Source organism: Antedon bifida, chromosome 7, assembly GCF_963402885.1.
Source record: "Antedon bifida chromosome 7, ecAntBifi1.1, whole genome shotgun sequence".
Classification (NCBI taxonomy): Eukaryota; Metazoa; Echinodermata; class Crinoidea; order Comatulida; family Antedonidae; genus Antedon; species Antedon bifida.
The window spans coordinates 2,285,211-2,299,148 of NC_136232.1; the positions used below are offsets into that span (position 1 = coordinate 2,285,211).

The window sequence follows — 13,938 nt, forward strand, 5'->3', positions numbered from 1 at the left end:
ACAATTAGCTGGATAACTTAGACGCCCTTGTATTGCGTTAAGGACCCTGAAATATATCGTGCATAGCCATAATACGTGATTTTGGCCCTCTATCGGCAGAACCTCCCGTAAGCGGTCACCTAGTCCCGTAAGCGATCACTTTCCCCGGTCCAACTGTATACATTATTTATATTGTAAATACAATTGATATTTTATTTCAATAAAGACATTAAAATAAAGATATTGAATTACGCTTCATTGTTTGATATAAAACTATTCATTGTCTTAACTTGTGTAATTAGAAAGTAGGCCATATATCATGACATTTCTTCTGTATTATTTGGTTATTTTTATTGGTTTTTCCGAAGTTCAAATCTTTTGAATGACTAGTCATTTTTGCGTATTTTAAGAAAAAAAAAGCATTTTCAGATTTCATTGCATAAGTAGAGTTACAAAACAAAGTTGATTGCGAAACAACAATGACATCATTTATGTTTTACTGCAATCATTCATTACGTGGGCTTTTACAAGTCCTATTCTTATCCATGTAACTTCCACTATTACCTTCTCTCGGGTTTAGTAACATCAATGAGAACGGAAACGGTGATTAATACATGTAGGCCTAAATAGGCCTACTAGTTTTAACAACATAATTAGACATTCGGAAAAATGTCATGAAGAAAAATGGGGATTTTTAGAGGTTCAAGATTCAAGTTTCAAGATTCAATTTATCACATTTTTCACATAATATTACATACATGAAATTTATTTTCCTGAGCTTAGAAACATAGATACAATACAATTTAAAACACAATATAAAAACGTAACACCTTAACTAATTATCTTGACAAATGTACATTATAAATGACAAGCATATGGAAAAAAAGAGTTGGTTTTAACTTTGCATTGCTGAATTCTACCAGATCTATTAAAACTTACAATACTATTTAGTGGATGAGTCACATCTTTAATTATCCATTCTAATTTATTAAAAGCCATTTTATCACAAAGATTACATATACTATCAATTTCTACGCCAATTATTTTACATTATCAGGGTACTGTTTGGTTTTCATTATTTATTACATTTTTATTATTATTGTTGTGAATTTTATTAGCATATTGTTATGTGGTTTTAGTAAACTTTGATTGTAGAACGCACATTCACATCATATATCATATTCATGCCACTGTTACAAAAGTGTGTTCAAATAAATTATTATTATTCTATTATTCGGAAACTAAGAGTTCCAATTATAGATAATTATAGTTAGAGTAGTGGGAAGTTGTATTTCTTGTGTAAATTGCCTCCTTTTTTATATATAATTATCATTGGTTTTATACTTTTATACAAATTTTAATATTGAGAAAATGTAAATATCTTTGTAATTCAGCTAAGGCTGCGATGATGATAGTGAAATAAATGAAATGAAAAAATGAAAAAAAAAAAAAAAAAAAGTTCAACTGATAGGCCTACAGTCAAATGAAAAATCTTAAAAACCATTATTCACCAAACGGTGAATAATACATGTAAATTGGGCCTACTAAATTTTAAAAAAATAGACATTCGGAAACCAAGAGTTCTAATAGACCTAATTATAGCCTCTTAAACTATAAATAAAATAAATGCTTAGTTTTATTGTATTAAAATGTTTCAATATTGTGGGAAGTTCAGTTGATAGGCCACTGACAGTCACATGACAAATCTTTAAAAAAATCAATACAAAGTTTGATCTTAAGCAAATCTATTCTTTATTGGAAGTATTAGGCCCTACAGTAATTATCCAATACTATTGACACGGAAATATAATAGTCTATAGATCCCATTGGCTCCGTCGACCAATGGGATATATTTTTTAAAATCTTATTGGGATCATTTAGAAAGAGGACAGTATCTAGACATTCAAAATATTATTTATGTCTTTAAAAAGTAATTGTTGATTTTACATAAAGCCCTGTCTACACTTTATGTGACAAAAAATGTGATGTGCCCATATATGGACATGATCATGATATCATATTTGGGAATATCACTACCATATTTGGGCACAGCTTAGACAGAGCTTAATAGCAACACATTTTTTTTGAAAGAGTGTAAAAAGGATAACTACAGCCTTCATCAGCATCAATTGTTTTAACTGGCATTAAATATCATGATTATACAACTGCCTCGTTGCTGACATATGAATGTAAACACGTAAAAACAATGTATACTAATAAAATTATACGACACCAATAATAATGTAAATTTGCCATCACGTGACAAACTATGTTATGCGCTCGAGTTAAGCTATAGTGTCAGCAGCCAGTGAATGAAGCGGAGGATCTTATAAGAGTAAGTATATAGTGTATTGTTATACATTCGCAGACACGTCACAATAGGCCCAATAACTGCATGTAATAATAACGTATTGACGTTTGGGATTACTGTAGCGTGGCCTTATAGGCCTTACAACTTCCACTCATGCTATAACATCCTGTGGGTTTTTGTGGAAGTAGCAATATCCATGAGGATGGAAAGAAAATATACGGAAATAACCAAGTTTAAAAATAAACTCAAAAGATAAAAATACTTTCTCTTTTTCGTCAATTTAAATAGTGTGTGTTGGAGAATTCGGAAAAACCGAATGTTTTGAATAATCTAAATTTGTATCATTATTTGTTTAGATGTTTCAGATGTTCAAATTAAAAAAAAAACCCCAAAACAACAACATATAAATGCATACACAAAATAACAGCTGCTGCTTCCACGGGATAGCTTGATTTGTAGACATTGATTTAAATTATCTGTTTTAGATCTGTGTTTTAACAGTAAAGCCCTATTAAGTGGACACATCTTCGGGACCAAACAAAGGGTCCCCTTAATGGAGGTGTCACATGAATATCCTCAATGTTAAAACATATATTGCCTCTCGATTAATAATAATAGGGGCGGATCCAGCATTATAAGAGGGGCGGGAAGCTAAATATTTATTAAATGATAAAAACGATCCGTCGGGTTGCAGAAAGAAATAAATAGTCATTATTTTATTTAAAAAAGACATGGCTGTCAATTTTATTGGAAGTGGGGTGGGGGGGGGGGGCCTGACCTGCATGGGGTGTCACCTGGATATAGGTTGTCACGAATATTGCATTTCCACTTGTAATTAGTTTCACAGGAACCTTAATAATAGGGGCGTCCCCTGCATTATGGGGGTGTCACCTGCATGGGGGTGTGTCCTACAATGCCTCACCTCACATGAAAGTATCCCCTAATACGGGTGTCACCTGCATGGGGAATGCATTTCTCCTCGTAAATAGTTTCATAGGAACCTTAATAATAGGGGTTTCCCCTGCATTATGGGGGTGTCACCTGGAGATGTGTCCGCTGCATGATGGGGGTGTCACCTCGGTTGAAAGTGTTCCTAAATATGGGTGTCACCTGCATGGGAATGTCACCTGAATAGGTTGTTCCGAATATTACATTCCCCTCGTAAGCCTAATCAGCATCACAGGAGTTAGGGTGTCCCCTGCATGGGGTGTCACCGATGGGGATGTCACCTGAATAGGTTCCCCCTTCTTAATTAGTTACAGGAAAGTGTGCCCTTAATTAATAATAGGAGTGTCCCCTGAATAGGTTGTCCTGACTGCTAAACATATTTCCCCCGATCGTTTCACATGTTATACGTGCCCCCATAGGGGTTCCCCTGAAACTTGTTGATGATGGATAAAAGTGGTAGTGTGCCACAAAAGAAAAAAAAAACAGTTGTAAAATGTGAAAAAACCCGTATAAGATAAGCTATATTTTGATTGACTGGATCAGGTTTATAAAACGACACGACACCTTTATATGCTACTAAACATACATATTTCCTCGTGTTTATCATTTAAATTTAAATTTACTTCAGATATATGTCGAAGATTGAGATTCTCTCCTATAGGGAAGAAAAAGTATATATATAGGTCCAATGGCAAAAATAATATTTATTTGCGGTTTTATTAGACAAACGTTAGGCCTACTCCGAAAAACGGGGCACCTGGATATACTGGAAAAGCACTATGTGCTAAGCCATGCATGTATTATATCACATTGAGTGTATTATTATATCAATTGATACCACATCCGTCACAGACTGGTAGATAAATACCAGGATTCTGATTGGCTGGCTTTCGGAGAAAAGCATTCGTTCTGAGTAATAGCATGTTTCGAAGAACCTAGACAAATATTAATTCAATATTGATTACATACAATTTAAAAAAATGAAATTAATTGATGTTATTTTAATTTACAGATAACAGAAGACTTCTATTAGGTTTACAAAGTTAAAAGATACTGTAAATATGTGAAAATGTACAAATTGGATCATACGTAGGCTGCAAGGACTCGTAATCAATTGTCAACGTCATCAAATTGAGGGGGCTATACAAGAGATCGAACTGATACGGGGAAATCCATAAATATATTTCCGGTTAAACAGCTATTTCATTGTACATTCCTGGTTTCTAGCGAATTTCGTAATAGCTAAAATTACCAGGGGCTTATAAGAAATCGTCTGCGAAGCTCCAGCCTATTAGCGGCGCTAGACTTTCAGCGGTATTCATTCAAAACTGTGGCTCGTTCGAGGTAGGACGTACTATAATTCTTCCAAAACTTTTCTACTGCCGTCAAGATGAAAATTAAAAGAAAACTGTTTAAGGTAGGTGTTTTTCTTTTCAATCATTTTCAGGTATACATGGCATTCTAATTATCATTTAGTTTTTTTATATAGAAATTTCTACTCATATAACTTTAAAATGTTTTAGCGGGTTCTTAACATTTAATAATGTTATAGTGTCATCTTTGTAAAAGTATTTTATTTTTCATTTTCAATTTTTATTAAAATTTTAATTTATTTAAATACAAAATTATAAATCAATTAATATATAGATCTATATACATTATCATTACTTTTAATTAAATATATTGCGTATGGAATCATCTTTTCCACAATCTCATCATTAAAATTATTACGGTCTCTTATGGTGGTGATTTTGTTGACGGAAGGTGAAAAAATGTGATGGTGGTAGGAAGACAATCAACGGAAGATGCTGGTGATGACATTGGTGATGGTGCCAAATGCCTGATAGAGTGTGATGATGATGATGTTTGTTGGTGATGAAGTTGTTGGTGGTGTTGGTGCTGATGTGATGGTTGGTGGTGGAACTAAGGTGATGAAGTTAACAGATGATGGATGTGGTGTGGATGATGGTGACGATGAGATGTTTTGGTGCTGACAGACAATGGTGTCGATTAATGTGCCATTATTGGTGTTGATGGTGGTGGTAGTTATGATGGTGACGATGAGATGTTCTGATGCTGATGGACAATGGTGTCGATTAATGTGTCATTTTTTGTGTTGATGATGGTGACGATGAGATGTTCTGGTGCTGATAGACAATGGTGTCGATTAATGTGCCATTATTGGTGTTGATGGTGGTGGTAGTTATCATGGTGACGATAAGATGTTCTGTTGCTGATAGACAATGGTGTCGATTAATGTGCCATTATTAGTGTTGATGGTGGTGGTAGTTATCATGGTGACGATAAGATGTTCTGGTGCTGATAGACAATGGTGTCGATTAATGTACCATTATTGGTGTTGATGGTGGTGGTAGTTATGATGGTGATGATGAAGATCCGTTGATGACGATGATGATGATTATGATGATGATGATGATGATGATGATTACAATATCCCCAACTCCTCGATCTTATAATGTAACATATGTTACCATTCCATTGTTTCAAGACAACAGTCTATTGTATATTGGTTAGATCAAGTTACGCTTTTCGAACATAAACCATAATAAATGAAAATAAGCACTAAATATTTTTTTAACCCCTATTTTGTCATGTTCTTTGTTTGTCAATGTTGTTTTTTTTTTGTCTAATAAGCAGCTGGCCCAAGGTGTTTTTTACATAACCATCAAATTCAACTTATCTAAATTTAATTTTATACCAGCGTCTAATGCATTTAGGTCTAATGGCCAACAAGTAAAACACTAGTTTTATCACTAGAGTATTTTAGCAACACAAGGCAATATTGTATAATTCTGGACCAAATGCTACAAAGTTCGAGTAAACTCCCACTCAGTGAATTAGAAAATATTTGTTGTTGGATAAATTGGATTCACATTTCTGAACTAGTTGTTTATACAGTTCAAATTAAATAAATGTAATAGATAGGATCGTCTATTTTAATTGGTTTGATTATAGAGATACGCTTATAGTTTTATTAGGATTGCAATGGTTATGTTCCATGGTTGAAATCTTTGCCATTTTATGACCCCTATCGTCGGTCGTACAGTTTGGTTTCCACTTTTTGGACGCAACGCAACCACGTAGTTGTGAGTTGACCAATCATATTGCTATAGTAGATGATTCGTCGCCTCGTGATTTATCAACATTCTTGCGGAGCGTTTGTTGAGAACTAAACTTTATGTTCCGCCCTTAATGACGTTCTTTATCTGATTTGTACAATTATTAAAAAAAATATAAGAATTTTCTTAAACAATATTATTAGACTAATCGTAACTTACAGACTTCTAACAGAGAATACAATACGTTAACACAATACCGGAAAGTAGCAGACAGTAACACATGTTCAAGGGCGGATATTCAATTGTCAAATTTATTTTAATAACTGTAGGCCTACTAAAAAAAAGAATATTATTATTTATATGCCAAGTGCACCTGATAGTGATAAAGAAAAACGCCTGTCTTGTTAAGCATGCAGCACGCCATTAAAACGCATGATGTAATTAATATTTCATTCAATTTATAAATAAATGATATGGTTTATTATTATATTAATGATTATGTTAACGTTATTATGTCACAGGAAATATACACGTTACATCTGTATGTGTTGTACTTTGAACGGAGCGTGTCAATATAGGCATATAGGCTACATACCAATGGTAATACATCCATCATACTTGGGATGACATTTTGAACAAGTGTTATTATTTTTTAATATTCTATTATTTATTCAGTCTGTGACATTATTATGAAATTAATTGAAAGAATACTATTATATAATAATAATAAATTGGGCTTATATGACGCATTATACAAAGCCTCAATGTGCTGAACAAAAGAATTAAAAAGCGGAAAAACGAAGTGAAAAGAGTTAAAAAGTTATATAGGCTTACACAATTCCCACAATAATTGATTAGCCGTGCCGCATCCATGGTGTAAATAATGCTAAATTAATTTTAATCATAATCTCATAAATGGCTATTCAACTCCAGTTAATTAGTTTTATCTTCAGTCAGAAAACTTGTAAATGTAAGAAGTTTGAAAGTATTTGGCCTACGATTTATTGAAACTAAAATGTCGAGTCCGAGAAGAAGACATAGAGCAGAATGAAAATAAATAGGCAGCATTCAAGAAAGTGGAAGGAAACGATATATTAATAATTAACTAATATTAGACAAGAGAGTAATTACCTCGTCACTATTATAATGATTATGGCACTTATGAAGTTATATCTCTGTCGCCGGAATACCCTTGTAACATGACTGAAAATGACTATTTCATGACAAGAACAAGTGGGGCTAGACACCTGCCTTGATTCTACTATGTACCCGTAAGGTATTCATAGGCCTCGATGTAGAAAAAAAAACCAAATAACCAAAAACAAAACAATTTTAATCAGGGATTAAACCTATTCATTTTTAAAATAATGTATACAATAACAATCGTAATAAAACAGGACGGAACCGGCACTTACTTAAAAAAAATGTATATTAAGACTATATAGGCCTACATATAGTTAACACTTAATAAGGTGATCTTACTCTACGGAGATTCCAACTAAAAAAATGGCGATAAATGGCGGCCGACAGGGGACAGAACTTTACAACATGAAATCTTAGCCTATACCTTCTTGCTTCATACGATATGGAGATGCTAAACATTTCATTGAGTGCTATTTGCATTACATTAACAAAAGTCAATACTAACAACATCTGAAGAATACTGGTGTTTAAACAAAGGAACATTAACATTCATTCTTTGTAAATTAATATTTCATATCATTTACATTACCGGTATGATGTGTTCATCATTGATAACAAAACTCCCATTAATTATAGATGACCTCAATAGACTGAAAAGGAGGATAAACAAAAAGAAAAATTATCAAAAGGACATTTTTATTGAGACTTAATTGAACTACAACATAATTATAATTAGTAATTATTAAAAAAATGTACAAAATAATATTAAAAATACTGATCTGAGCAATAATAATTACGAAAGAAAACTGACAATCTGATTAAATAACAAACACATTTCACTGGGATAAGATAGAAATCATTCTGTTTCAATGTAAAAAAATAAATAGACCTACTGTTTTATTTTTCTTGTAGGCCTAAATGAAAACGAATATCTATCACATACAAAAAACCCCAAAATTAAGAAAATAGTCAACACAAAGTCTCCATATTGTTATTATTTAATTATTATTAAAGTATACCTGGTAAGAGTGAAATTTCACTCTTCTCTGAGTATACTAAAACAAGACTTTTTTTTAAATGCTTTTTCCTAGTCAACTTCTTTTATGTAAGTTTTTATAAACGTGTAAATAGGCTAACAATAATTGCATATAATAATTTGTATTGTTTTTTGGTTGTGGGAGGAGAGGATCGTGTAAGCTAGTGTGGCACACTTTTTCTATGTTTTAAACAAAAAATCTTTCTCTACTAATACCTTTCCTTTGATTTATGCATTACAACTACTGTGTAATAAGTTTGTCTTACTTTTCTTAACTAACTTAAATAATCAAAAGTTTACAACAATTCGTTTCTTTTTTTTCAATTTCAACCAATTCTTATTTAGTATCTTATATTTTTAACCGAATAATTTTATCGAAATGGCGACATGCAGTCTCCAATGTACTTTGTTTTGATTTGAAAAATCATTATAAAAAAGTACATACAAAGTGATGAAATTATACAGAAATAGATGTTCTTTATTTTGTATGTATTCCAAAGTATAAAGTTTGTAATTAATTCAAATAATCCTTATTTAGTATTTTGTTATTGTTAAAAGAATAATTTTATCGAAATGGCTATATGCAGTCTCCAATGTACTTTGTTTTGATTTGAATTTATTTTGAACAATCATTATAAAAAATACATACAAAGTGATGAAATTATACAGAAATAGAAATACATTTATAGAAGATTTTTCCTAAAATGTTTTTACTTAATTGTTCTTTATTTTATATGTATTCCAAAGTATAAAGTTTGTAATTAATTTATTTCAGTTTATTATTTTTTTCTAACTAAAGTGACGGTTTTGTCTGAGTTTGTTTTTATAAAAAAAACACATCTTTCTATGTTTCTTTTAATTTTGTGTTGTTTAATTGTGATTTGTACTGTAAATGCGAAGTAAGAAATATAAAATACATTTTTGGCAACAAAAAAAGAGTATTTAAAGTTATATTTTTACATTAAAAGTATGAATAATTCTTATATTTGAAGTATACGTATTAACTTTAGCCTCTGCTAGGCCATAAATTATCACACTACATGCCGGCTTGTATCGGTCGTACCCGGTTGCGGGCAGACGGAATAGTGGCTAGCGGTCGGTACTCAAAAATTATATTATTTATCCATGGTGTACAAATGTATACAACATGAATGTACCAATAACAAAAATATTACCATCTGTTATTAAATATTTTAGCTTTATTATAACTTTAATATGTGTAGACATTATTTCTAATGACATGAATGTTTAATAACTGACCTATTACAATGTAATGCTCCGTATATTTGATGCCTAAATTGAACGATTAAAATAAATAACAATTACATCAAAGTTAAAGATGTATTGTCCCCCTGAAAAAATAATTCTTAACCAAATTTTTGTTGAATATGCCATTTTAATGTAACATAATAGTTATCCACTTTGACCAAAAATTGGATAAAAAAAAAATGTATTTACCTGAAAAAAAATTAATTTAAAGCAAAAAACGGCCAAATTGGCTGCCAGCCAGTGGGTTTTTGGTTGAATTTAACCATTTATTTTGTCAATTTATAGGTGAAAACATTTTTTTTTCTATGGAAGTGATTAACTACAAACTATTACAACTACAAAATAACGTATTCAAAGTTTGATTTACTTAATTTTAATTTTTCATGATTTTGGGGGACAATACATCTTTAAGCATTGGTACTAGCATATGCAACTGTAAGAGTTAGTCTCTTCCAGATAAGATTTCCATTTGAAGTTACAGATCTTACGATAAATTTAAAATTGAGAATTTCTTAAACACCATTTTAAATAATAACTCACGTCATCTTACGTATTTTAAAAATCAGTACAACATTTTGTAATTTTTTCACGGCGCTATAGAATTTTGAAACAAAGTTGCTTTGGATTTATGAAAACATAATTATGTAGGCCTAAACAATATCCTTTGTTTTTGTTAACCTTCAACTTGTATTCTACCGGCGTGTTCGATACCAAGATGTCGACATATTAGCAATCCGTCCACCGGCGTTATATAGTTTAAAATGTTTGCAGAATAAAAATAAAACAATTGCAGAAATATTTCTAATGTTATTTGTTTGTAATGTTTTATTCTGAATAAGTGAAATACGGTAGAAAGTTAAACGATTTCCAAAGTAAAACAGTCTTGGATGAAACCATAATTTCGATGACAGAGACCTATCGGAGGTTCGGAAGTCTTTTGTCAGTGGGCGATGACACGGAGGTTTGTAGACATGGAAGTCAGAATATTTAGAGCCTAGAAACATAATATTATTTCAGAACGTTGCATATCGGAACTTACAATATTTTGTTCAATAAATCCTAGTCTTTGGACACAACGATTATGATGGACATATTAGGTATATTATAGGGGGGATAGGTTTAGTAATACGTACTTCAATTGCTGTTCTATATTTTTATTGAAAGTCATTTATATCAGATACGTTTTTAGTACCAGCAGTAAATGAGCTAGGCTCAGATGTAATATTAATGTATTTTCTCTGTATTGTTTCAACATGATGTGTCCCTTTTCTATACGTTATATAGTCCTATAAATACCAATTTCTCTAGGCTCACAAAATCTTTATTCCCGCCAGTTTTTATTGTGTTCATTACCGGATATGAAAAAATGTAATCTGAGCCGGCATGCAAAATAAATTAAAATTGACAAAAATAAACAAAAATGTATGATTAGTACAAAAACAATAGCTTCTTGTAAAACGGAGTTTTTTCAAACTTACTTTATGGTCTTAAGAGGCATTGTATATAGTTTTCAATTCAATAAATAATTTATCAATTGAAGAACAACATCAGTGTTCAATTTAAACAAAAAGAGGATTTAAAACAGTTTTTGTGAAGCTTAATACCACAATCAAAAATGTTCTACAACACCAGCCAAAGTAGAATTCTTTCTTTATTTAAACTTAAAGATCTATTGTCCCCAAAAACATGAAAAATCAAGAATAATAAAATCAGATTTTGAATAGATTTTTATAGTTTTAATAGGCCTAAGTCAATCACTTCCGTAGAAAAAACTGAAACAATTAACATTTTCACATTATAAAATGACAAAATAAATGGTTAAATTCAACCAAAAACCAAGCCAATTTGACTATTTTTTGCTTTAAATTACAGTTTTTTAGGTAAATACATTTGTTTTTCGATCCAATTTTTGGTCAAGTGGATAACTATTAGGTGACATTAAAATGGCATATTAAAAATCAGGGAGACAAAATAGGCCTATCTTGAATTGTTTTGTATTGAAAGTTAATAAAGTTAGTTCCTATCAATACAGTTTTGCAGTTCCGATAGCTAAGTACTATTATATAACCCTTGTTACAGTTTTCATCGGGCGAATTAGGCCGCCCATATTTGAGTGAAAGTGAAAACTATAGTTTCAAGAATATCTGATATCTGTTCTATCTTTGCTTTGGAAACATATAATAAAGACCAACTATAAAAAAGTGTGATGTGCTCAAATATGATAGTGATATGCCCAAACATGGTAGTGATATGACATCATCATGTTCATATATGGGCACATCACTCTTTTTTTCCACATACAGTTTGATAGTGTAGACAGAGTTAAACCTACCTAGTGTTTATTCGCCATGAAAACCTTTAATATAATATATAAACATTATTAAATTATATGTATATTATGCTATAATTATACATAATAATAATGTTTAAACTGCAAAGATGAGATACGCTGTACTGAACAAATATTTACAATGTATTTGAAAATGCCAACTTCTATTTACTAATGATTGGTAGGTAAGATAAAGCCTTAATATAACGTACAATTCGAAATTTCTTTAACACAACTATAAATATTGTTTTTTTAGACAATTATGGCAATTCCACCTTGTCAAATTTGCAAGATATCTTTAACCTCGCCAGCACATGCAGAGCAACATTATAGTGGAAAGACTCACCAAAAAAGGTTAAAGGTTGTGGAGAATTATAAAACAACTGGAAGTGACGTAAGCACAGACTATTGTAGAATCTGCAATGTGGCCTATAGCAGCGCCACACAACGACTAGATCACGAGAAGGGGCAGAGACATATTAACGCGCTTAAAGTAAAAGAAAACATTGAAGATGGCGTCATTCTTTACTGTGAATATTGCCAGGTTACTTTTACGGATATTTCACAAAAGACAGAACATTCCCTTAGTTCAAGGCATATAAGGAAAGCACAGAACCACCCAAACGAACAACCTAGGAATATGGACACCCCTCAAGTATTAATGGAAGAGGCACACGCGCAGGATAATATTGGACAGACAGAAAGTAGCGAGGATAGGGCCGATTCGTGATTTCAAAAGCATTGACATGAAAGGACAGTAACAATGATATATTTGGCATTGAAAACTTATCACTAACTCAAATAAATAAATAAAAATAAACAGTACGCTATTATTGTATAACGATCATTGAAAATAATATTTTAATTTGAAAAAAAAAATAACCAGTACTGTTAATAATATGCATTAACTCTGTTAAATTATTATAATAACATAATTAATATCGTATATTTATTATATTTTATGAAATTCGATATAATAATTGATTCAAATCGACTATGGAATTACATAGGTCTATATTGTAGAACTTTCATTCTTTTTGTTATAAATAACTAAATTTTGGTTCAAAATAAAACATTCTTCCTCACAGCTTATTCTTTGACACACCTTCATATCCACCCGATTATAGATGTCTCCAGTATATCGAGGTAATACAATATCACATGTGTTTCACATGTATATTAGACCTATATACTATAACTATGATACAGGCACCACAAATATTATAATGTGGAGATACATACTGATAATCGGTGACCATATCTTCTACTTTTAATTCGTTTTTTCTCGTTCGTGAGGGTAACTCACTTTTATTGCATGTGAACAGATAAAATAAAGATATATATAGATATTTTTAGTTTAAAAAGAAAAATAGAAGTTAATTTATTATTGTAATATACTATATGCCAATGATTATGTAAATATATTACCGTATATATGGGTAAGGTAAATCTTTTAAGACAAAAAATACTAAAAACTATACGGCCAGAAGAATATATTACTATAAAAAAAAAGTCCAGTAACTGTCTGTAACCAGTAACTACAACCACTTAAATGTTCTTATCTTTGTTAGTATGTAGTTTATAGTTTATAACTTTAGTTTATATAAACTGTTGTTTTCAGTTTTTTTTAAAGAGTTTTTATAACTGTTGAGATATTGGGCATTATGGACAATACTATACATTGAAAAGATTATGGAAATCAATAAAGAAGGAATCCACTGAAGGAAATAATAATTTGTTTGTTGTTTTTTTACACTTGTCATTGGAATTTCCAAAGTCGATACTCAATCAACTCTAGGCCTACTTGTACATAATCGGGGACAGTACGATAAGGGACGTGAAA

The 13,938-nt window shown here is 31.1% G+C and overlaps 1 protein-coding gene across 1 annotated transcript; it reads left to right on the forward strand.

Annotated features, from left to right (window-relative positions):
• The first annotated feature begins 4,280 nt into the window (after nt 1-4,280).
• Nucleotides 4,281-13,887, forward strand: LOC144848146 (uncharacterized). The gene is made up of 2 exons (XM_078704839.1): nt 4,281-4,655; nt 12,352-13,887. Exons 1-2 carry the CDS (start codon nt 4,629-4,631, stop codon nt 12,823-12,825), a joined length of 501 nt encoding a protein of 166 aa, XP_078560965.1. The 5' UTR covers nt 4,281-4,628; the 3' UTR covers nt 12,826-13,887.
• Nucleotides 13,888-13,938: the final 51 nt, after the last annotated feature.